This window comes from Panthera tigris, chromosome A1 (assembly GCF_018350195.1).
Source record: "Panthera tigris isolate Pti1 chromosome A1, P.tigris_Pti1_mat1.1, whole genome shotgun sequence".
Lineage (NCBI taxonomy): Eukaryota > Metazoa > Chordata > Mammalia > Carnivora > Felidae > Panthera > Panthera tigris.
Genome location: NC_056660.1, coordinates 123,630,239 through 123,652,480, shown reverse-complemented (window position 1 = coordinate 123,652,480; position 22,242 = coordinate 123,630,239). Strand labels below are relative to the sequence as shown.

At 37.2% G+C, this 22,242-nt stretch overlaps 1 protein-coding gene across 4 annotated transcripts in view; it reads right to left on the bottom strand.

Moving 5' to 3' along the window:
• The window catches only part of IL31RA (interleukin 31 receptor A), an 82,358-nt gene that overhangs the window by 37,624 nt on the left and 22,492 nt on the right, over positions 1-22,242 (bottom strand). For all 4 annotated transcript variants that reach the window (XM_042986946.1, XM_042986964.1, XM_042986953.1 and 1 more), the window contains exons 2-5: positions 21,504-21,594; positions 6,416-6,533; positions 3,133-3,314; positions 497-648 (exon numbers count right to left, since the gene is read on the bottom strand). In XM_042986946.1, coding sequence (XP_042842880.1) covers positions 497-648; positions 3,133-3,314; positions 6,416-6,533; positions 21,504-21,594 — 543 coding nt within the window. The remainder of the gene's footprint in view (positions 1-496; positions 649-3,132; positions 3,315-6,415; positions 6,534-21,503; positions 21,595-22,242) is intronic.

The following is a 22,242-nucleotide window of genomic DNA, read 5'->3' as shown; positions in this document are numbered from 1 at the left end:
AAGGGATAAGCAGGGGACTTTGGCATGCTTTTTTTGACCTCACTGGTTTTAACATGAGTGCCAACTTAATAATAATTTATTAAATACAACAGCTATGATTTGTTCATTTTTCCAAATACAAGTTATATATCACAATTTCATAAAGAGTTGGAAAAATAAAAAAGGAAATGGACAAGCCACAGAATCTCAGCCATTGACATAGCTATACACAAACCAGAGTGGAATTCAAAAGTAAACTTCTCACTCTTTAATATGTCCCTGTGCTTTGAATGCAAGATGCCTATAGTGAAATACTTGTCCAATCCAAAAGGCCCTAATGGGAAACTAGGAAGAAAAGTACTCATTATTATCTGTCTTCTATTTTTAAGGTAGAAAATTGAAAAAAAATGATTCCCAGTAAAAAAAAAAAAAAAAAAAAAAAAAAAAAAAAAAAAAAAGTTATCAATAATTCTTTTCTTTGGGCCCTCTAATAGAAACATTGTAATAGGATACTTACCCAGTAGGCACTATTTACTGTTTTGAATCGAAGTGTGTATTTTAAAGTAGATGAAACAGGAGCCAACACAGGCCGTATCCATTTTATTTGAACCATTCGTTTGACGCCCAAAACTGGTTTCACACTGAAAATCTCAGGTGGTTCAATTTTCGCTGAAAATAAAAATCCTAAATTTCTCATATTTTCAAAAAGATCAGAAGATGTTAATAGCATCCACCTAAAACTGGAAAAAAGCAAAGTAGAGGGGTACCTGGGTGGTTCAGTCGGTTAAACGTCCGACTTTGGCTCAGGTCATTATCTTGTGGTTCGCAGGTTTGAGAACCTGCATCAGACTGTGCTGACAGCTCAGAGCCTGGAGCCTGCTTCAGATTTTGTGTCCCCCCCACCCCCGCCCTCTCTCTCTGTGCTCTTCCCTAACTCGCACTCTTTCTCTCTCTCAAAAATAAATAATAAAAAAGAAAAAAAGAAAAAAAAAGAAAAGTAGAAACGAAATGGTAGGGCTTATTTTGTAATCTGCTATATGCAGATGGCATTAGGAAGGCAGTGCAAAAGGAATGCTGCCATCCCCACTTCTCCCACCGCCTCACTCCCACCAAAAAAAGGGATGGCCTCTGAGGAGAGGATAGATTCCTATGATTTTTCTGCAAATATACATTTTACTAAATGGGTCAGATCTTACGCCAAGAAGAAAGGAGGTAAAACAACCAGAAAATGGGCCGTTTACCTTATCTACTCTACACTCCTCTCAACCCAGAAGTGTCCAGTAGAAAGCATCTTTCATTTTCCTTGAATACTACAAACATTCTCATCCTAAGTCTCTCTCTCTGAAGATATGCAATTTTTTTTCTGGTTTTAAAAGTAGTATATGCTCATTCTAAAAAAATCTTTTTAATATAGAAAAATACAAAGAAAAAGTTTAAATCATCCATAATGCCATCAACCTCAGAGATAGCCATTATAACTTTCTGGTGTATTTCCAGGCTTTTTTCTATGTAAGCATTTGTATATTTTTAAGCAAATTTTCTATTATGCTAAGTAAAACTTTCATCTTTTTAAATCACACTGTGCAATCAGCGTATACCCACTTGCATTAAAAATTCTTCTAAATAATGACTTCAATAAGGTTGCAGGATATAAAATTAATATACAGAAATCTGTTGCATTTCTATACACGAGTAATGAAGGAGGAGATACACTTGCATCAATAAGAATAAAATGCCTAGGAATAAATTTAAACAAGGACATGAAAGACCTGTACTCTGAAAACTATAAGACATTAGTAAAAGAAATTGAGACAACACAAACAAATGAAAAGATATATACCATGCTCATGGATTTGAAGAATTAAAAATTAAAAAAAATTTTTTATGTTTATTTATTTTTGACAGAGAGAGAGAGAGACAGAGCATGAGTGGGAGAGGGGCAGAGGCAGAGGGAGACACAGAATCTGAAACAGGCTCCAGGCTCTAGGCTCTGAGCTGTCAGCACAGAGCCTGACACGGGGCTTGAACTCACAGACCATGAGATTATGACCTGAGCTGAAGTCGGATGCTAAACCGAACCACCCAGGAGCCCCAAGAACTAAAAATTTTTAAATGTCTACACCACCCAAAGCAATTTACAGATTCCAGAATTAAAAAGATAATAATACTAAAATGTGTATGGAACCACAAAAGACCCCAAATAATGAAAGTAATCTTGAGAAACAAAAATAAAGCTGAAGGTATCACAATCCAAGATTTCAAGGTGTGCTGACATAAAAACAGACACAAAGATCAGTGGAACAGGACTGAGAGTCCAGAAATAAGCATAAACTTATATCATCAATTAATATAAGACAAAGGAGGCAAGAATATACAATGGGGATAAAAGAGTCTCTTCAATAAATGGTGTTGAGAAAACTTGACAGTTTTATGTAAAAGAATGAAAATGAACCACTTTCTCAAACCATGTACAAAAATAAGCACAAAATGTATTAAAAACTTAAATGTGAGGCCTGAAACCATAAAAATCCTAAAGAAAATATAGTCAGCAATCTCTTTGACATCAGCCTTAGAAACATTTTTTTGGATAGGTCTCCTCAGGCAAGTAAAACAAAAGCAAAAATACACTATTGGGACCTCATCAAAATAAAAAGCTTTTGCACAGTGAAGGAAATCATCAGCAAAATGAAAAGGAAATTTACTGAATGGGAGAAGGTATTTGCAAATGATATATTCAATAAGGGGTTAAAATCCAAAATATATAAAGAACTCATACAATTCAACACCAAGAAAATCACAGTCTGAATTTTAAAATGGACAGAGGACCTGAATAGACATTTTCCAAAGACAAATAGATAGCTAAGAGGTACATGTAGAGATGCTCAACATCACTAATAATCAGAGAAAACCACAATGAGATATTACCTCATACCAATCACAATGGCTAGTAACAAAAAGACAACAAAAAAAGCACGGGTAAAGATGTGGAGAATAAGGAACTCTTATGCATACTCATAACCCTTGGTATATTCATGACACATATGAACTATATCCTTAAGCTTTGAGTCTACTTTTGTGTCTGTATCTCTTTCAAGAAAAAAAAGGGGGTATCTTTTAATAAAAGAGTATATAAGAATAAAAAATAATACTTACTTATAGCATCTAAGCTCCAATGTGTTATATCAGATTTAATTATACCATCTGCATTTTGAGCTTCCACTTGAATGGTGTAATTATCTGGGTTTGTTATTGTTGGAGGAAGAAAGGAACAAGAAGTATGATTTCCTCTTGTAGAATTATCACTTGGACAAATATCACTTTTATATCCATAAGAGCTTTGAAGGAAAAAGCAATTCAACATGAGTTTAGTACAGCAGTTTGGAAACAAAGCCATACTTAATATATTAAGCATGTATTTGTTAGTTTTACTTTGGGTTTCTCTTGAAGACTATATCGTTTAGAATAGAGTGCCCCTCTCCAAATGCCTTCCTCATCACTTCCAAGGAGAGTTCCAAGTTACCCGCTTCTTGTCTGAGATGTTATGAGACATGGAGACTTGCTTGAAACTCTTTACATCCATCAAAAACTATACTTGTATTTCCTATTGGTAAGAAATACTGAATAGGCCCTTGAAAACCCCAAATTCTAGTCTTGGGAAGTTATTCTAAAAAGAAAATTAAAATCAAAGAGGATTTATTAAATAAAGTATGGTGGATACATAAGTAGAATTTTAAATAGTTTTTAATATATCTATAGTTATTGATATGGAAAGATGGCCATACTCTATTGGTGGTAAAAAAAATATGCATATTATATGCAGAATAATCAAATTTATATAAACTTACATATTTATATAACTGTTCTTACAGATGTCTGGAAAGGTGCTCAGCAAAATGTAAAGCTGTTACCTTTGGTGATGAAATTTCAAGCGATTTTTTTTTTTTTTTACGTTCTTTACATTTTTCAAATTGAATTTTCTACCGTTGGCATACACTATTTTCAGAAAACCCATGAAAATTATTTTCCTGATAGAGAGATATCTATATATCCCAGATAGATAACTTAAATCCTATCAAACTATAACTTAATGAAGACAAGTACAAAGACTGATAGGAATCAGATGGGTAGGTATAGATATAGTCCCACAGCTCTAGGGATTATGTAGGAGTTGAAGTTGGCAGAAAACAGAAAAACCCCCACCATACACGGTCCCAGTGTTGGCTGGGGCTGGGAGCAAAGGAGCTTAGATGTATAGAATCGTGGAATTTTGAAAATAGAAAGGACTTTAAAGTTTTTCTATAGTTGTACAGTGCAAAAAAAATGGCCTCCAGAATAATGTTGAGTCATGGTTACATCACAAACTCTGGAAAAAGATCAGGTTTGAATTCTGTGCTTTGGGCAAGTTTCCTAGCCTCTCCTTGCCTGAGTTTTCCCATCTAAAATGAGAATAGTAATATACCTATAGTATAGCACTGTTATGAGGATGAAATGAGCTAATATGCATTAAGTGCTTTTAAAAGTTCAGCCACTTATTCTAAAGATGAGATGTTACTATCATTGTTACTAGCACTATCACTGTAGTTGAATATTTTGCATTTATTCATGCTGTAACCTTGGAGACATATCCTTTTCTTCCCTTTCCTGCATCTTTAGAGCTCCTTCACATCTCAGTTCAAAAGTCACTACCTCCATAAAGGCATCCAACTCCTTATTCTTCTCCAGGGAAAAATCTATTCCTATCATTCCTGAGCATCAGTAAGGTTTTTTTCTTCATACCACTGACCCACCATCGTCTGCTCTCAGAGTTGATCACCCACAAGAAACCTTCCCATTCTACCCGGAAAAAAGATTTTTGGTGATAAACTTACAAAGGTACAAGCTAGTATGGGAGTCCTCGAGAGCCCAGCAGACCTGAGACCTACACAGGCCTAAGGACACCCAGGCATTTCCTCTTTCTACATGACCAGCTCATGAACATAATGACAATCCATAGGGAGTGATAGAAGGGGGTGGGAGGAGTGACTCCTTATAACAAAAAAATAGGAGTACACTTATTGAGGTTTCCAGATTTTCATTATACTGATACTTTCTATTCAACACTGGACCTAGAACTACAGTCTAGGAGAATATAAGTCATTTGTACCATGGATTATTGGGTCTTTATCATTCTTATTTTCAGAAGCAGGGCTCAGCAAACTAGGCCTACAGGCCCAATACAGCCCACCACCTATTCTTGATTGGCCCAAAGGCTAAGAACAGGTTTGACATTGTTAAATGGTTGGGGAAAATATATAAAAACAAAAATACTTTGTGGCATGTGAAAAGTATATGAAATTCAAATTTCAGGATCCGTAAATAAGGTTTAATTGGACAACAGTGAGGTCCATTGGTTTACATATTGTCTATGGCAACTTACCTGCTACAGAAATAGTGTTAAATAGTTTGACAGAGATCCACCTCCTTCTAAGCCTAAAATATCTACTATCTGTCCCTTTATAGAAAAAGTTTGCTGACCTCTGTGTTAAATCATCTCTCTGATATACTCATTGATATATGAGTACTGCAAGGAATAGTGCTTGCTTTTTTCAATTTCTTCTACTGTAAAGCATAAAGTGGATTTCCCCTACAACACTAGTTACCAATTTCCAAGGAGTGGGGAAAAAAGAGTATAAATGAGATATTGTATTTAAAAACAAAACAAAACAAAATAAAACAAAAACTTGGAAGTATAGACTCTTTTTGGAATGGAAAAGATAATCTTTCAATATTTCCCAGTGTGGGCATCCTTATTCTTAGGGGAACATGAAGTCCATAAAGGGTTTCATGAACTATTTTCAAAATTTCAAAAAAGAACCCCTGCATAAACTTGCTAAAACATCTAGCTTTTGGCTAGAATAATAATAAAAATTTTGTAATTTTTATTCTAATAGGATTAGGATAAAAAGGGATGCTTGAGGTAGTAAGAAATTGGGGAAGCACTGTCCTGGTGGAATACTGTTTAACAGGGGTCACATAGCAAATTAGTGTAAATCTCCCTCTTAGTTCTGGGTTTATGACCCTACTTACTAACATTGCATCCATGAAAAAGGAACAGTTTTAGGACACATTCTGGAAAGAGGAAGAACATAGCTGAATATAGTAAATAAGCAGATTTTTCCACTCTGCTTATAACTGGTGACTGCTCTGAGCCAATCCAGTGCCTCTGAGAAGAGGTCATCATGTGGCTATAGCTCCCCTCCCTCCATAGTTGCAGCTCCTGTCAGTATGGCTGCAAGCAGCCAAGGTGTCATCCCAGCCATTGGAGGCTACGGGAGTCACCCAGAAGTTATAATGAGGAGAACATTTCACTTCAGAAGTGACTTGAATCATGAGTGAACCAGTAGCCTCTGCCTCCTACCCTTACTCCCACTGATAGCACACAAGCTCCGGTACTTACTAAGTTCTCTTTACTTTGTACCATGTATAACTGGCTTCTTTCTCTGGACTCCAGGTGCAAGTAAAATTCTCCTCATAGTAGAAGACACAGGAAATGTTCTCAGGTTTAGCTGGCAAAACTAAACAAACACATATATGCATACATACATACACGCAATCATTTCATGAAACTAGGTGGATCAAAAACTAGACTGTTTTGGTTAGTTGATACATAATATAGATTCTCCTAATCAAGGCAAAGGAAAGAATCTAACTCCATCTCTTCAATTACTCCTTTATCTTAAAGAACTAGATTTATATTTTTTAAAAAGCACTTTTTACATTATTACTCAAAAGCAACATTTGAGAAGCAAAAATTGTATTAAGAAACCAGGCAAATATAAAGTGTTAGTGAAATGCTAAGTAAAGCATCAAATGATGGAACCAGTCTGGGTAACTGGGAAATGGAAGATATGTGGAGAAGAGAAAAACACAAAATGTTCAACTATGCCACACTTCAACTTTATGTATCAATAGTTTTTCATCAGAAGATTACATTAATAGAGAAAATTTCTGAAATATTTTACATGTATTTCCATAGTTTATAAATTTTGCTCCCTGTAGTTTCTCACCCAATAACACCTATCCTTCCATAGAGAAAGAAGATGCCATCTAGAATACAGATCTAGACCCTGAAAAGGTCCAGAGACAGAATCCATGGGTACATGAACTTAAATGGGAAAAAGTTTTTATCTTGATTTTTTCACTAACCTTTTGTTGAAATTAAAAATTTTCTTCCCCCATGAATGTGGTCAACAACCTACTTGTGAATTTGTCACCATTAAAAGTCAGGGTATTTTCATTTATATTTCAGTTGTTGCAAATATCTTGAAATATCAAATACTATTGTTACTATTACTACACTAAAGTAATTATTAGGCCTTCCCATTTAATGTATTGATAAAGAAGGACAGGGGCACCTGGGTGGCTCAGTCAGTTAAATGTCCAACTTCAGGTCAGGTTATGATCTCATAGTTTCTGAGTTCAAGCCCCACTTCAGACTCTGTGCTGACAGCTCAGAGCCCTAAGCCTGCTTCAGATTCTGTGTTTCCTTCTCTCTGCCTCTCCCCCACTCATGCTCTGTCTCTCTCTAAAAAATAAATATTAAAAAAATTTAAGAAACACACATATTACTATCACAAATTTGTTTCCTTAATACTTTGATAACATCATTTCAGTATATTTGAGTTTCTTTGTAATCACATGTATATTATTTATACACTTAGAAATATTATTTTGAGAAGTGGTCCAGAGGTTTCACCAGAAGACCAAGGGGTTAATCATACACACTCATGCATGCACATATACACACCCATAATTAAGAACTAAAGGCAATTTTCAACTAAGGGCAATGTTCAGTTCTGAGATTCAAACTAAGTTCCTTCTGAGACTTTGGCAAAACCATAGTCTTAAGAAGCAGGCATTTTTGAGAAAGGAAGACAACTTATGTTACCTTTATGTATCAAAGTAAAGCTACAGTGCATCTAGAAAGGAAGTCTCTACCAGACAAGAAATGGGAAAAAGCCCATCACTTCTGGCAAGTAAAATATTGAAGGGGAATATGTGGGGAGATAATGGAAGTAAGGTAGAACAAAGAGCTCAGAGGTCAGTGTTCTTGGTGGAACAGTACAAACACACAGATGGGTCTGTAAAACAGGTCAATGGGGCTGGTGACATACTTCATCAGACACAGCCTGGTGCAGGTCACAAGGCTTTAGTCTAAAAGAAGCCTCATGTTCCAGACTCACCATCAACTCCAGCAAAATGCAGAACACTACACTGGCAGAGTGTGGGCTGAGGGTAGCTCTTTAGATAAGCTCCATACAGGCAAGTACAGCAGGCAGGAATCCAGAAATCCCTGGTGCCTCAGGTGGAGGGTGGGTATAGATGTGTGACACTGGTCCAGGCCTGGGATTCAGTGGAAGTTCTGTGCACAGGGGACTTCAGGACCACAGGAAAGCAAATAGAACATGAACTTCAGGAATAGGTGCAAGTATGATGTCCCAAAGTGTAGGCAAAGCCAGCTATCTTGCAGCAAATAGCAGACGATGCATGAGACCAAAGCAGAAAGTCCAGAGAAGACCAGAAGGCAACACAAAGGTTTGCTTACATGGATGCACAAGCCCTTGCCCACGGCTCTGCAGTCATATAAACCCTGCTCATATACCTAGATACCATCTTATAGAGGAGCAGGAGAAAGGTAGGAACTCTGAAACATGGGCATTTACCCCAGAGAGAGTGGATTAGCTAAAGGATTGTAAACCAGAAGGAACAGCCAATGTTAACAAATAAGAGTGCTACCCAGCCCCACCCCTTCCTCAACCCTGCCTGGCTTTCCAGGGGAGAAGGAACTTTTTAGAACTGATCAGATTGATCACAGACTATAAGGATATTATATTTTCTCTGTACACCTAACTAATACTGTATTTACTGTATTAGTGTTACCTAACTAATTCTGTATCTCTGTCAAAGGTATTACCTTCTAACAAAAAGGCAGTGGTAAAGGGTTCCAGAATGCAGGACATTCACTGTTCTGTTTAGGTTTAGGATTTTTGAATTTGTGTATATATTCATATATTTTTTCTATGAAATGAGCATTGCCCACATGGTAAAGTAGCCCCTAGGAATGATAAACAAGAATGAGGGAGAGCTAAGTGCCTACACATTGTGTCAATGCTTCCAGCTCTTTCTTGAGAAGCTGCCTTCCTCTGAATCCTGCACGTGAACCCAATCCCTGAAGCACCCATTAGTCAGCAGTGACATCAAAGATTTTCTATCTCGTGCTGCTGGGAAGATGGCAGTGTAGGAGTACCCTAAGCTCACCTCTTTCCATGGATAAAACTAGATAAAACACCTAGAAAAAGACCCAAAGATTTATAGAACAAACCCCACAACCAAAGGTGGAGAAGAGACCACATTGAAGAAGGTGGACATGCGATTTGAGACCTACAGGGACTGTGGCCATCAGACAGGAGCAAGCTGGAAGCGTGGCGAAAGGCAAGAAAAAGACAATCAAGTCAGGGACCCAAAACTGGAAGATGAACCCCCATATCATTTGGCTTTGAAAACAAGAGGAGCCTAATTTCATGCGTTTTTGCAAATAGTGGGAATTAAAGCCTAGAATTCTTAAAATAAGGTGTTCAGCTCTGGGAGAGCTCTGCTGGCATTAGGAAGCTGAGTCCCCACCCTTGAAGATGCAATTTGACTAGCAGCCTGAGCAGATACAGTGTAGAACCAAAAGTTTGAAAAACACCGGGTGGCAAAGAGGAGGGAGAATGATTTACTCATTACAGAGCATGTTCTGAAGAGATAGGGATCTCAGAAAGACTCCTCCAGGAACAAAGGAGCTGGAAGACACCATTTCCCATCCCCACCCCCCAGCATAAACACATAGGCATATGTGGGAACCAGCTTTGCCCATACTTGCTACCTAACGTGCTACTGCCAACACCCCCCGGCCCCATCCTTCACTGGATCTGGCATTTCCAGTCACGCTTGCCTCAGTCTCAGCACCGCAGAGCCTCTCTCCCAGATGATCAGTACAAATCTCACCAACATTGCAACTCTTGACCTGTGTCTTTTTAGAGCCTTGGTCTTGGTAGCAGCAGACTCTGCAGAAGTCTGAGATGCACTTTGTTAAAAGTGCAAGACCCACCCATGCACCATTTGTCCATTTACTTAGGCTAACCAGTACTAACAGCAAAAGCTCCAGGTCTCAATTAGCAAGTAAACCAGCATTTACCTTGTATAAATGCAGGCCACACTTGCCAGGGACCAAGTACTTCCCACAGTAGGCAAAAAGAGCCACTACAGACAACTAAACTAAAGGAAAAGATACAAGAACGCAGCAAAGCACATACAACACACACAAGAGAAACTATCTGAAGTGACAGGCCCTGGGAAGCAGGGGATACTGCACTACAGGATACTTAAGGACTTCTTCTTTTTAAGTCCACTACCTTCAAGAGCAGAAGATAGTTGACTTACCTAACACAGAGAAACATATACAGAGAATTGCAAAAAAAATCAGGAGACAGAGAAATATATCCCAAGCAAAGGAATAGGACCAAATCACAGCAAGAGACCTAAGCAAAACAGACATGAGTAATAAGCCTGACAGAGAATTTAAATTTAAAGTAAGGATCATAAAGATACTCACTGGACTGGGGAAAAGAGCAGAGGACATCAGTGAGACATTTGATGAAGAGATAAAAAAGAATCAGAGATGAAGGACACAATAAATAAATTAAAAATACACTTGATGGAATAAAGAGCAGGCTAAATGAAACAGAGGAACAAATTAATGACCTGGAAGACAAAGTAATGGAAAGTAACCAAGCTGAGCAAACGAGAGGAAAAAAAATCATACATATTGAGAATAGTCTTAGGGAACTCAGTGACTCCATTATATCTGATAACACAGACATTATGGCGATCCCAGAGAAAGAAGAGAGAAAAAAGGGGGCAAAAGCTTACTTGAAGAAATAATAGCTGAAAATATTCCTAACCTGGGGAAGGAAATATATATCCAGATACAGGAGTCAGAGACCCCCAAAAAATCAACCCAAGGAGGTCTACACAAAGACACATTCTAATTAAAATGGTAAAAATTAGTGATGAAGAAAAAAATCTTAAAAGCAGCAAGAGAAAAGAAGACAGTTACATACAAGGGAAACCCTATCAGGATATCAGCAGATTTTTCATCAGAAACTTTGCAGACCAGAAGAGCATGGCATTATATATTCAAAGTGCTGAAAGGGAAAAATTTGCAGCCAACAATACTCTATCCAGCAAGACTATCATTCAGAATATAAGGAGAGATAAAGAGTTTCAGTTTCAGACACAAAAACTAAGGCATTCATGACTACTAAACCAGCCCTGCAAGAAATATTAAGGGGGACTCTGTGAGTAGAAAGGAAAGACCATAAATGAGAGTGTGAAAAAGAGGTACATCTGTAAAAACCACTGAAAGGTTTTTTTCACAAAGGATTCACAAAATAAAAGGATGTAAAATATGATACCATATACCTAAAACATGGGGGAAAGGAATAAAAAATGGGTTCAAACTTAAGCAACCATCAACTTAATACAGACTGCTATATGCATTAGATGTTATGTACAAATCTATGATAACTATAAATTTAAAAAACAGTAATATATATGCCCAGAATAAAGAGGAAGGTATACAAGTATATCACCAAGAAAACCAGCAAACCATGAAAAAGAGCAAGAGACAAAAGGATCAGAGAAAAACCATAGAAACAACCACAAAACAAGTAACAAAATAGCAATAAATAACATACAGATCAATAATTGCTTTGAATGTAAATAGACTAAATGCTCCAATCAAAAGACACAGAGTGACAGAATGGATTAATAAAAACAAGATCCATCTATATGCTGCCTACTAGAGACTAATTTCAGACCTGAAGATATCTACAGACTGCAAGTGAGGGAATAGAGAAACATTTATCATGCAGATGGGTGTCAAAAGAAAGGTGGGGTAGCAATACTTATACCAGACAAAATAGACTTTATTTTTTTTTAATGTTTACTTATTTTTGAGAGAGAAACAGAGCATGAACGGGGGAGGGTCAGAGAGAGAGGGAGACACAGAATCTGAAGCAGGCTCCAGGCTCCAAGCTGTCAGCACAGAGCCTGATGTGGGGCTCGAACTCACAGACCATGAGATCATGACCTGAGCTGGAGTCAGAAGCTCAGTCGACTGAGCCACCCAGGCACCCCCAGACAAAATAGACTTTAAAACAAAGACTGTAACAAAGGACAAAGACGGACACTATATAATTACAAAGGGGACAATCCAATAAGAATATATAACAATCGTAAGTATTTATGCACTCAATATGGTAGCAACCAAATAAAACAGTTAACAACAAACATAAAGAAACAAACATAAAGAAAATAATCAATAGTAGTACAGTAATAGTAAGGGACTTTAAAGTCCCATGTACATCAATAAAGAGATCATCTACACAGAAAATCAACAAGGGAACATCAGCTTTGAATGACACATTGGACCAGCTGAATCTGACAGATATATTCAGAACGCCCATCCTAAAACATCAGTACACACATTCTTTTCAAATGCACATGGAACATTCTCCAGACTAGATCCCATATTAGGTCACAAGGCAAGTCACAACAAATTCAAAAAGATCAAAGTCATAGCATGTATCTTTTCTGATCACAACACTATAAAACTAAAAATCAACCACAGGAAAAAATCTGGAAAGACCACAAATGCATAGAGGTTAGATAACATGCTACTAAACAATGAATGCATCAAAAAGAAATCAAAGAAGAAATAAAATTTAGATGGAAACAAATGAAAATGAAAACAGAATAGTCTAAATCTCTGGGATTCAGCAAAATGGGTTCTAAGAGGAAAATTTATAGCAATATAGGCCTATATCAAGAAGCAAGAAAAGTCTCAAGTAAACAACCTAACCTTACATGTAAAGAAGTTAGAAAAAAACAACAAACAAAACTTAAAACCAGCAGAAGGAAGGAAATAATAAAGATTAGAGCAGAAATAAATTTTACAGAAACTACAAAAAATAATAGAACAGATCAATGAGCAGGAGTTGGTTCTTTGAAAAAATCAATAAAATTGATAAACCTCTAGGTCATCAAAAAAAAAAAACTCATGAGAGAGAGAACTCAAACAAAATCAAAAATGAAAGAGGAGAAATAACAACCAACACTACAGAAATACAAACAACTGTAAGAGAATGTTACAAAAAATTATATGCCAAGAAACTGGACAACCTAGAAGAAATGGATAAATTACTAGAAACATATAACCTACCAAAACTGAAACAGGGAGAAATAGAAACTTTGAAGAGATCCATTACTAGAAAGGAACTTGAATCAGTAATCAAAACACTCCCAACAGAGGCGCCTGAGGTGACTCAGTGGAGTTAAGCATCCGACTCGATTTCAGCTCAGGTCATGAGGTCATGATTTCACGGTTCATACAATGGAGACTTGCATCAAGGTCAGGAAGCCTGCTTGAGATTCATATATTCTCTCTCTCTCTCTCTCTCTCTCTCTCTCTCTCTCTCTCTCTCTTCCCCCCCTTTCCTGCCCCCCAACTCATGCTCTTTCTCTAAAATAATAAATAAAATAAAATAAAATAAAGTAAAATAAAAGTTAACACCCATTCTTCTCAAACTATTCCAAAAAACAGAAGAGGAAGGAAACTTCCAAATTCATTCTATGAAGCCAGCATTACCCAGATACCAAAACCAGTTCAAGACTGCACCAAAAAAAAGAGAAGTATAGGCCAATATCTCTGATGAACATAGATGCAAAAATCCTCAACAAAGTACCAGTAAACTGAACCCAATGATAAATTTTTAAAAAGTCATTCATCATGATACAGTGAGATTCCTGGATTGCAAAGGTGGTTCAATATTTGTAAATCAATCAATGTGATACATCAGATCATTAAGAGAAAGGATAAAAACCATATGATTATTTCAGTAGATGCAAAAAAGCATTTGACAAAATACAACACCCATTAATGATAGAAATCTTCAACAAAGTAGATCTAGAGGGAACATAGTTCAACTTAATAAAAGCCATATATGAAAAACCCACAGCTAACATCATACTCAAGGGGAAGAAATGAGAGCTTTCCCCTAACATCAGGAACAAGATAAGAATGACCACTCTAACCACTTCTATTCATCACAGTGCCAGAAGTCCTAGCCACAGCAATCAGACAACAAAAAGAAATAAAAGGCATCCATATTGGTAAGGAAGAAGTAAAACTTTCACTATTTGCAGATTACATCATACAGAAAACCCTCAAGACTCCACCAAAAAACTACTAGAATTGGTAGTAAACTCTTAGGATACAAAATCAACATATAAAATTTATTACATTTCTATATACTAAATAATGAACTAACAGATAAACAGAGTAAGAAAGCAACCCTATTAACCAGTGCTCAAAAAAATAATAAAGTACCTAATAATAAACTTAACCAAAGGGGTGAAAGACCTGAACTCTGAAAGCTACAAAACAATGATGAAAGAAATTGAAGATGACACAAAGCAGCAGAAAGATATTCAATACTTGTGGATCAAAGAACAAATATTGTTAAAATGTCTATAGCACCCAAAGCAATCTACACATTTAATGCAATCCCTATCAAAATACCAACAAATTTTTTCACAGAACTAGAACAAATAATCCTAGAATTTATATGGAACCACAAAAACAAACAAACAGCCAAAGCAATCTTGAAAAAGAAAAGCAAAGCAGGAGGCATCACAATATCAGACTACAAGTTACATTACAAAGTTGCAGTAATCAAAACAGTATGGTACTGACACAAAAAAAGACATATAGATTAACAAAACAGAAAAGAAAACCCAGAAATAAACCCACAATTATATGGTCAATTATTCCTTGATGAAGCAGAAATGAATATCCAGTAGTAAAAAGACAGCCTCTTCAATAAATGGTGCTGGGAACACTGGACAGCAACATGCAAAAGAATGAAACTGGACCACCTTCTTACACCATACACACACAAAAAAAATTCAAAGTGGTTAGGGGCACCTGGGTGGCTCAGTCAGTTAAGCATCCAACCTTGATTTTGGCTGAGGTTCATCTCACAGTTCATAAGTTCTAACCCTGAGTCAGGCTCTGCACTGATAATGTGGAGACTGCTTGGGATTCTCTCTCCTTTTCTTTCTGGTCCTCTCCTGCTTGTGCTTTCCCTCTTTCAAAATAAATAAATAAACTTTAAAAAATGGATTAAAGACCAGGGAGCCTGGGTGGCACAGTCATTTAAGCATCTGACTCTTGATCTCAGCTCAGGTCATGATCACACAGTTTGTGAATTTGAGCCCCACATCAGGCTCTGTACTGAAGGTGTGGAGCCTGCTTGGAATTCTGTCTCTCCTTCTATCTGCATCTCCCCAACTTGTGCTCGCTCACTCACGCTCTCTCTCTAAAAATAAGTAAATAAACTTTTAAAAAATGGATTAAAGACCTAAATGTGACACTTGAAATCATAAAAATCCTAGAAGAGAACACAGGCAGTAATTTCTTTGACATCAGCTGTAGCAACATTTTTCTAGATATATCTCCTGAAGGGAAATAAAAGCAAAAATAACTATGGGAACTGCATCAATATGCAGTAATTTCTTTGACATCAGCTGTAGCAACATTTTTCTAGATATATCTCCTGAAGGGAAATAAAAGCAAAAATAACTATGGGAACTGCATCAATATGCAGTAATTTCTTTGACATCAGATGTAGCAACATTTTTCTAGATATATCTCCTGAAGAGAAATAAAAGCAAAAATAACTATGGGAACTGCATCAATATGCAGTAATTTCTTTGACATCAGATGTAGCAACATTTTTCTAGATATATCTCCTGAAGGGAAATAAAAGCAAAAATAACTATGGGAACTGCATCAAAAATAACTATGGGAACTTCCCAGTGAAGAAAACAATCAACAAAACTCAAGACAACCCACTGAATGGGAGAAGATATTTGCAAATGACACTTCTGATAAAGGGTTAGTACCCAAAATATATAAAGAACTTATAAAACTCAACAACCAAAACCCAAATAATTAAACTAAAAAACGGGCAGAAGACATGGACAGATATTTCTCCAAAGAAGACATCTAAATGGCCAACCAACACACAAAATGTTCCTCAACTTCACTCATCATCACACACATCAGAATGGCTACAAATCAACAGCACAAGAAACAAGAGGTGCTGGGGAGGATGTAGAGAAAATGGAACCTTCTTACACCATTGGTGGGAATGCAAACTGGTGCAACCAGTGTGGAAAACAGTATGGAGGTTCTTCAAAAAGTTAAAAACAGAACTATACTACAATCCAGTAATCATACTACTTGGTATTTACCCAAAAAATATAAAAACACTAATTCAAAAGGACACATACATCCCTTTGTTTATAGCAGCATTATTTACAATAGCCAAGATGTGAAAGCAGCCCAAATGTCCATCGATAGATGAATGAATAAAGAAGATAAATTTTATATATATATAAATATTCCACTATATATATAGATATATGTGTGTGTGTGTGTGTGTGTGTGTGTATATATATATATATATATATATATATATATACAGATACAGATATAATGGGATAGATAATGGAATAATATTCAGCCATAAAAAACAATGAAATCTTACCATTTGCAACAATATGGATGGAGCTAGAGAGTATAATGTTAAGCAAAATAAATCAATCAGAGAAAGACAAATACCATATTATCTCATTCATATGTGGAATTTGAAGAACAAAACAAACAAGCAAAGGGAAAAGAGAGAGAGAGAGAGATACAAAGAAATAGACCCTTAGAGAACAAACTGATGATTACCAGAAGGGAGGTGAGGTGGGGGATGGGTGAAATAGGTGAAGAGAATTAAGGAGTTCATTTGTTTTGATGAATACCAGGTGATGTATGGAATTGTTGAATCACTATATTGTGCACCTGAAACTAATTTAACACTGTATGCTAATTACATTGGAATTAACATAAAACTTAATTTAGAAAAGATTTTCCATCTTTACTATTTTCATGCTGAAAACCATGACAAAGATGGTGATCTCCAAGTCCAAGTGCTTAAAAAGACCAGCATAACTAGACCTGAACCAACTGCTTCATGGTAAATGGAAATTAGAAGCTAGACCAGTAACACATTCTTCAAAGAGCCCACGCAGCTTGAAAACCTCCAAGGACAATTTCTTGGGTGAGCAATCAGAATACAAACAGATTCACAACTGTCAGTGGAAACAAGCAAAAGCCTACGAGGCAGTGAACCAAAGGTCATCCCATAATATCCCGAGAGGAACAACTTTCACACTGACCAATTCGCTCTGCCTCCGTGACTCAGAGATGATGGCAGGATACACGTGTGTGCATTTGTGTATACATGTGGGTCGGTCTTCAATTCTTTGGACAAGTTTGCTTGAAATATTCATTAAATATTAGCTTGCCCTTCACCCTCCATTTCACTTACACCCATTACACTCACTTTTAGCAGGATTTCAAAGTTGAGCCTTTGCTGGAGAACAAGGAAACAAGAAGTTTTTCTCTGTATCCCCAGGATATTCTTTGGTCTTGTGCTAGTCTCATTTTGGCTTCTTATAGTCATATTTTATTTTATTTCCTTCTCATTCTTACTTTGCCTTGCACTGGCTGAATCCAAAGCCAGCCACAAAAACTCATGTATGAATAAGTCCTTATGATTCAAAACCAACCATGTCAAAACTCAATATCTTTACTTTCCTGGTCGTCTTTGAATACCTCTCCTTCAGTCCTTGAGAAGCTTTAATTAATATATATAAAAGGCATGGGTCAAAAAGGGAGTCAAACAGCTTGTTCCCATAAACAGAACCATTTGGTTCCCCAGGTATCAGCAAAGTAGAAAGTGCTTTTAAAAATGATTTTCCATTCCATGTGAGCATTTTAAAGGAGCTACTTTTGTCTTGTCCTTACTGCTTGAAGTATGGCAAGAAGGCAATATTCTTATATAGATATTGGTATATGAGAAGAAAAAATCCTGTTCCTCCTACCCTCCTATGTTCTGCATCTGGGTTCTTATGAGACTAACAAAAGACAGATTAAAAGAGAAAACAGTTTATTAACATATGCAGTGCACATGATGCAGGATAAACCTCAGTGAAGAATAACTCAAAAAGGTGGTTAAATCTTGGGCTCACATAGTATCTTAAAAATACAATAAATTTGTGAAGAGACCAAAGGAAAAGGAATTTAGGTTTTCAAGGGTAGCAAACTGCAGGAAGGTAAATATATGTGGGAAACTAATGGAGTAGCCTTCATTACTGCATTTGTTGATTCTCGTCTACCTCCACATCAAAATAATCCCAATGGCATATTTTGGAATGGAGTATTCTGATCCCCTACTCTAGTATTAGAGAAGAGATTTGTGATGAATAAAATATAAGTTCAGTAGTATCTGCAGTGTTCATCAATATCTCCCCTTCTTGGACTTATGGTAAGATTTTATTTTCTTGCTCCCTTGAAATTAGCCATGGCCACATGACTTGCTGTGGCCAATGACATGAGAGGAGCATTTAAGTTTTGGTATACAATTGTCCTTTCTCTCCTTCCTCTGTTCCTGCACACACTGAAAATCCACGTTGATATGACAGTGTCTTAGGATGGTAGAGCCTTCATCACCCTGGGATCCTACTTACCTCTGATGGACATACACAGTTTGCTGTTTTGAATACTAAGATTTGAGGCTTGTTTATTTTTGCAGCATAAACCAGTTTCCCTGACTAATGTAAAAAAATGGTCTGCTGTGAAAATCCAGGATTCTAAGACTCGGGGGTAGAATTCATTTTATCAGTAGTTTTTTCTCCTCTTTTCATATATCCTCATAACATTCTATCTATGTATTTTAGGTCATTTGAGATTTGTTTTATCACAAATAGGAGGCCGGAAAGAACTGGAAGAAGAAGGAACCAAAACAACAAACAATATTAGGCTTCACTTTTACTTGCTTGCTTTACTTACATTTCCAGCCTCAGTTATCTGGTGTGACCCTGCACATGTCAACTGCTTTTACTTTATGTAATGGAACCACCATGATTCACAGAGCCTATACATCTATCATCCTCCCGTTTCCACATGCTGGCCAACAGGATGCTGATTTTAGGTCTTATTCATGATCTCTAATTAGGATATCAACTCTTCATCTGAAGGCTGCCACAACCTGTGATAGAATAACAAGGGCACTTCACCTCCCTTGTACTTATTACAAAACCCAGGAGTACTGGCAAGTACTCAAGAGTGTTAAGACCTTGAGAAACCAGGAAAGACTAACAAACTGTCACAGACCAGAAGAGACTAGGGAGTTGTGACAATGCATGCAATATGGTACCCTAAATTCAATCCTGGAACAGAGAGAAAACATTAATGAAAAAAACTAGTGAAATCTAAATAAAGTCTGGAATTTAGTCAGTACTAATGTGTCAGTATCGGTTTCTGAGTTTTGGCAAATGTACTATGGTATTATAAGATATTAATAATGGGGATAGCTGGATGAGGGTTATGTAAGAGCTCTCTGCACTATCTTCACAAGCTTCCTATAAATCTAAATTATTCAAAAACAGAATTTTTATTTTTTAAAAATGGACATCTGAAGGCTAGATTTACCATTGGTACATATCTATCCTTGCCCCACATCTTCAAAAACAATCCACAACTATATTCCTATTTCTCAAAATAACTATTTTCCCTATGTGTATAAAAAGGGAAATATTCATTAACTTCCTCTAAGGGGAATATTCTTCTTATCAGAGAACTGTCCACATGCAAAAAGAACATTTTTCAAAATTAAAATGTTCCCGATCTCCCTTCTTTCCTATATGCTTATATCATTTAGGTGCTGTTGCAAAGTTAGTGTTTTTTTTTTTAATTTTTTTTTAATGTTTTATTTATTTTTGAGACAGGGAGAGACAGAGCATGAACAGGGGAGGGTCAGAGAGAGGGAGACACAGAATCTGAAACAGGCTCCAGGCTCTGAGCTGTCAGCACAGAGCCCGATGCGGGGCTCAAACTCACCGACCGCGAGATCATGACCTGAGCCAAAGTCAGCCGCTTAACTCACTGAGCCACCCAGACGCCCCCGAAGTTAGTGTTTTGAAAAGTGTCTTGTAATAGAAGAAAGGCAGGGCTGATCAGAGATCAAAGGAAGGATAGTCTAGAAGGGAAGTCTGGTGGAAACTGGAGCCAGTTACATAAGACATGGTACAAGTAAAAGGTAATAAGAGAAGAAGCCACAGATAGGAGACAGAAAAAGGTATGTTGAGGGGAAGGGTGAGTTGATAGGAGCCATGATGCACATAATTTGAACTGTAAATTGGGTAACTGGACCAATTTTTGGTTTCTGAATGGGCCAAAAGAGGTTAGATGACACAGAGAGATAAAGGCCTACGTGTCTATATTGTCTATACAACTCCTAAGTACCACGGGAATACCCTAGGGGGCGACAAGGCAGGCCATGGCAAAAGAGAGGCCTGGAAGACATTATCTGCCTCTTGGTCACCTCCAGTTACTACGTGTGACGGTATTTATTGTGTATGCCTAAATTCATATGTTGAAGCCTACCCCCAGTACCTCAGAAAGTGACTGTATTTGTAGACAGGGTCTTAAGGAGCTATTAGTTAACAGGAGGCCATTAGGGTAGGCCTTAATCCAATCCAACTGGTGTACTTATAAGAAAAGGAAATTAGGACAAACAAGAGGGATGACCATATGAAGAGGCACCAAGAAGAATGCCATTTATGCCCCAAGGAGAGAGGTGTCAGGACATCAACCCTATGGGCACCTTGATCTTGGACTTCTAGCCTACAAAACTATAAGAAAAAAAATTTCTGTCATTTAAGCCACCCAGTTTGTAGCTATGACAGCCCTAGCAAAGCGGTACATGACATGATGCCTTCTCTACGTTCCCAGTACCCAATCCCCACTTTTCCTCTCTGGTCTTAATTTTTTTAACATAAGATGCAACCAAACTAACGGATATTACATCTGCAAGGTAGTTTATGAATATCAGGCACATAGTCTTGAGATGGGCCCTTGTAAAAATATGGTATTCCATCATTTCCCTTTATATCCTTGGAAATTACTGAAAATACTGTGAAAATATATTTTTTTATTTTTGTGTGTGTTTATATGCAACCACTGCTCCTCACACAAAAACTATTGATACAAGAATTTACTACCACTCTAAAACAGTGGATGTTGGCCTTTTGGCAGGTCTTATCTCCCTTTGAAAATGTGATAGGACATCTTGCCAAATTTGCACACACATATGTGTACATCAACATCTACACACCCACCCACACAAATTCAGGGAGGTCACGAATCCCTTGTTCACCCACATGCGCTCATGGTCCAGGAGGCACTTTGCACTCAAATTAATAGTTCTTATCCAAAGAAGCTAAAAATAACTACACAATCCATAAAAGGGCACAGGTCAACCTACCTGCCAGGCTGAATTTGCAGAGTAGGAGGAGTGTCCACAGTGCGTGGGCCCACATCATCCCCAAATCAATGCAGGCAGGCTGAGGAGAGAACTGAAAACGTCATCAGTCAAAAGTTAGTTTCCTATCTCTTAACTCCATTTCCAGTGACAGACTCTGGGGGGTTTCAGGCAGAATCTTTTTTTCATCTTACTATATTTTTGGGCATCATATAGATCCTTTCATAGTTACTGCATCAACCCCAGTCAACATTTAATTTGTCCATAATTCATTCTACTATGTAATGTGAAAAGTACACCAGTTACGAAAAATATACTCCAGAAGAAAGTACTCTCGGTTGTATAGATCTGAGACCATCATCTGGTGTCTGCCTCAGGCCCTAAACACAGGAGCCAAATAGAACAACTCACAATTTCCCCTAATTGTCATGGTGTTTTACATCCCACGCTTTGTTCATGTGGTTCCTTCTGCCTACAATGTCCTTTTTGCCTCATTTTTGGCAAACTAATCCCACCTTCCAGACTCATCTCAAGGCTAACCTTCTCTGAACACCTCCCTGAAGCCTCAGATGGAGTTGACTAGCCATTTCCTCCCTGTACACCAACTCTTCTCCATGCCACTTATACCTTAGCATGTGTCACACAGATTGGTGTTTAACAGTTTACCTGTTGGCTTCTCTACATAGTGCTTTTGAATAGTGAAGCTTCTCTTATTTCTCTTTGAAGCCTAACTACTTAAGTA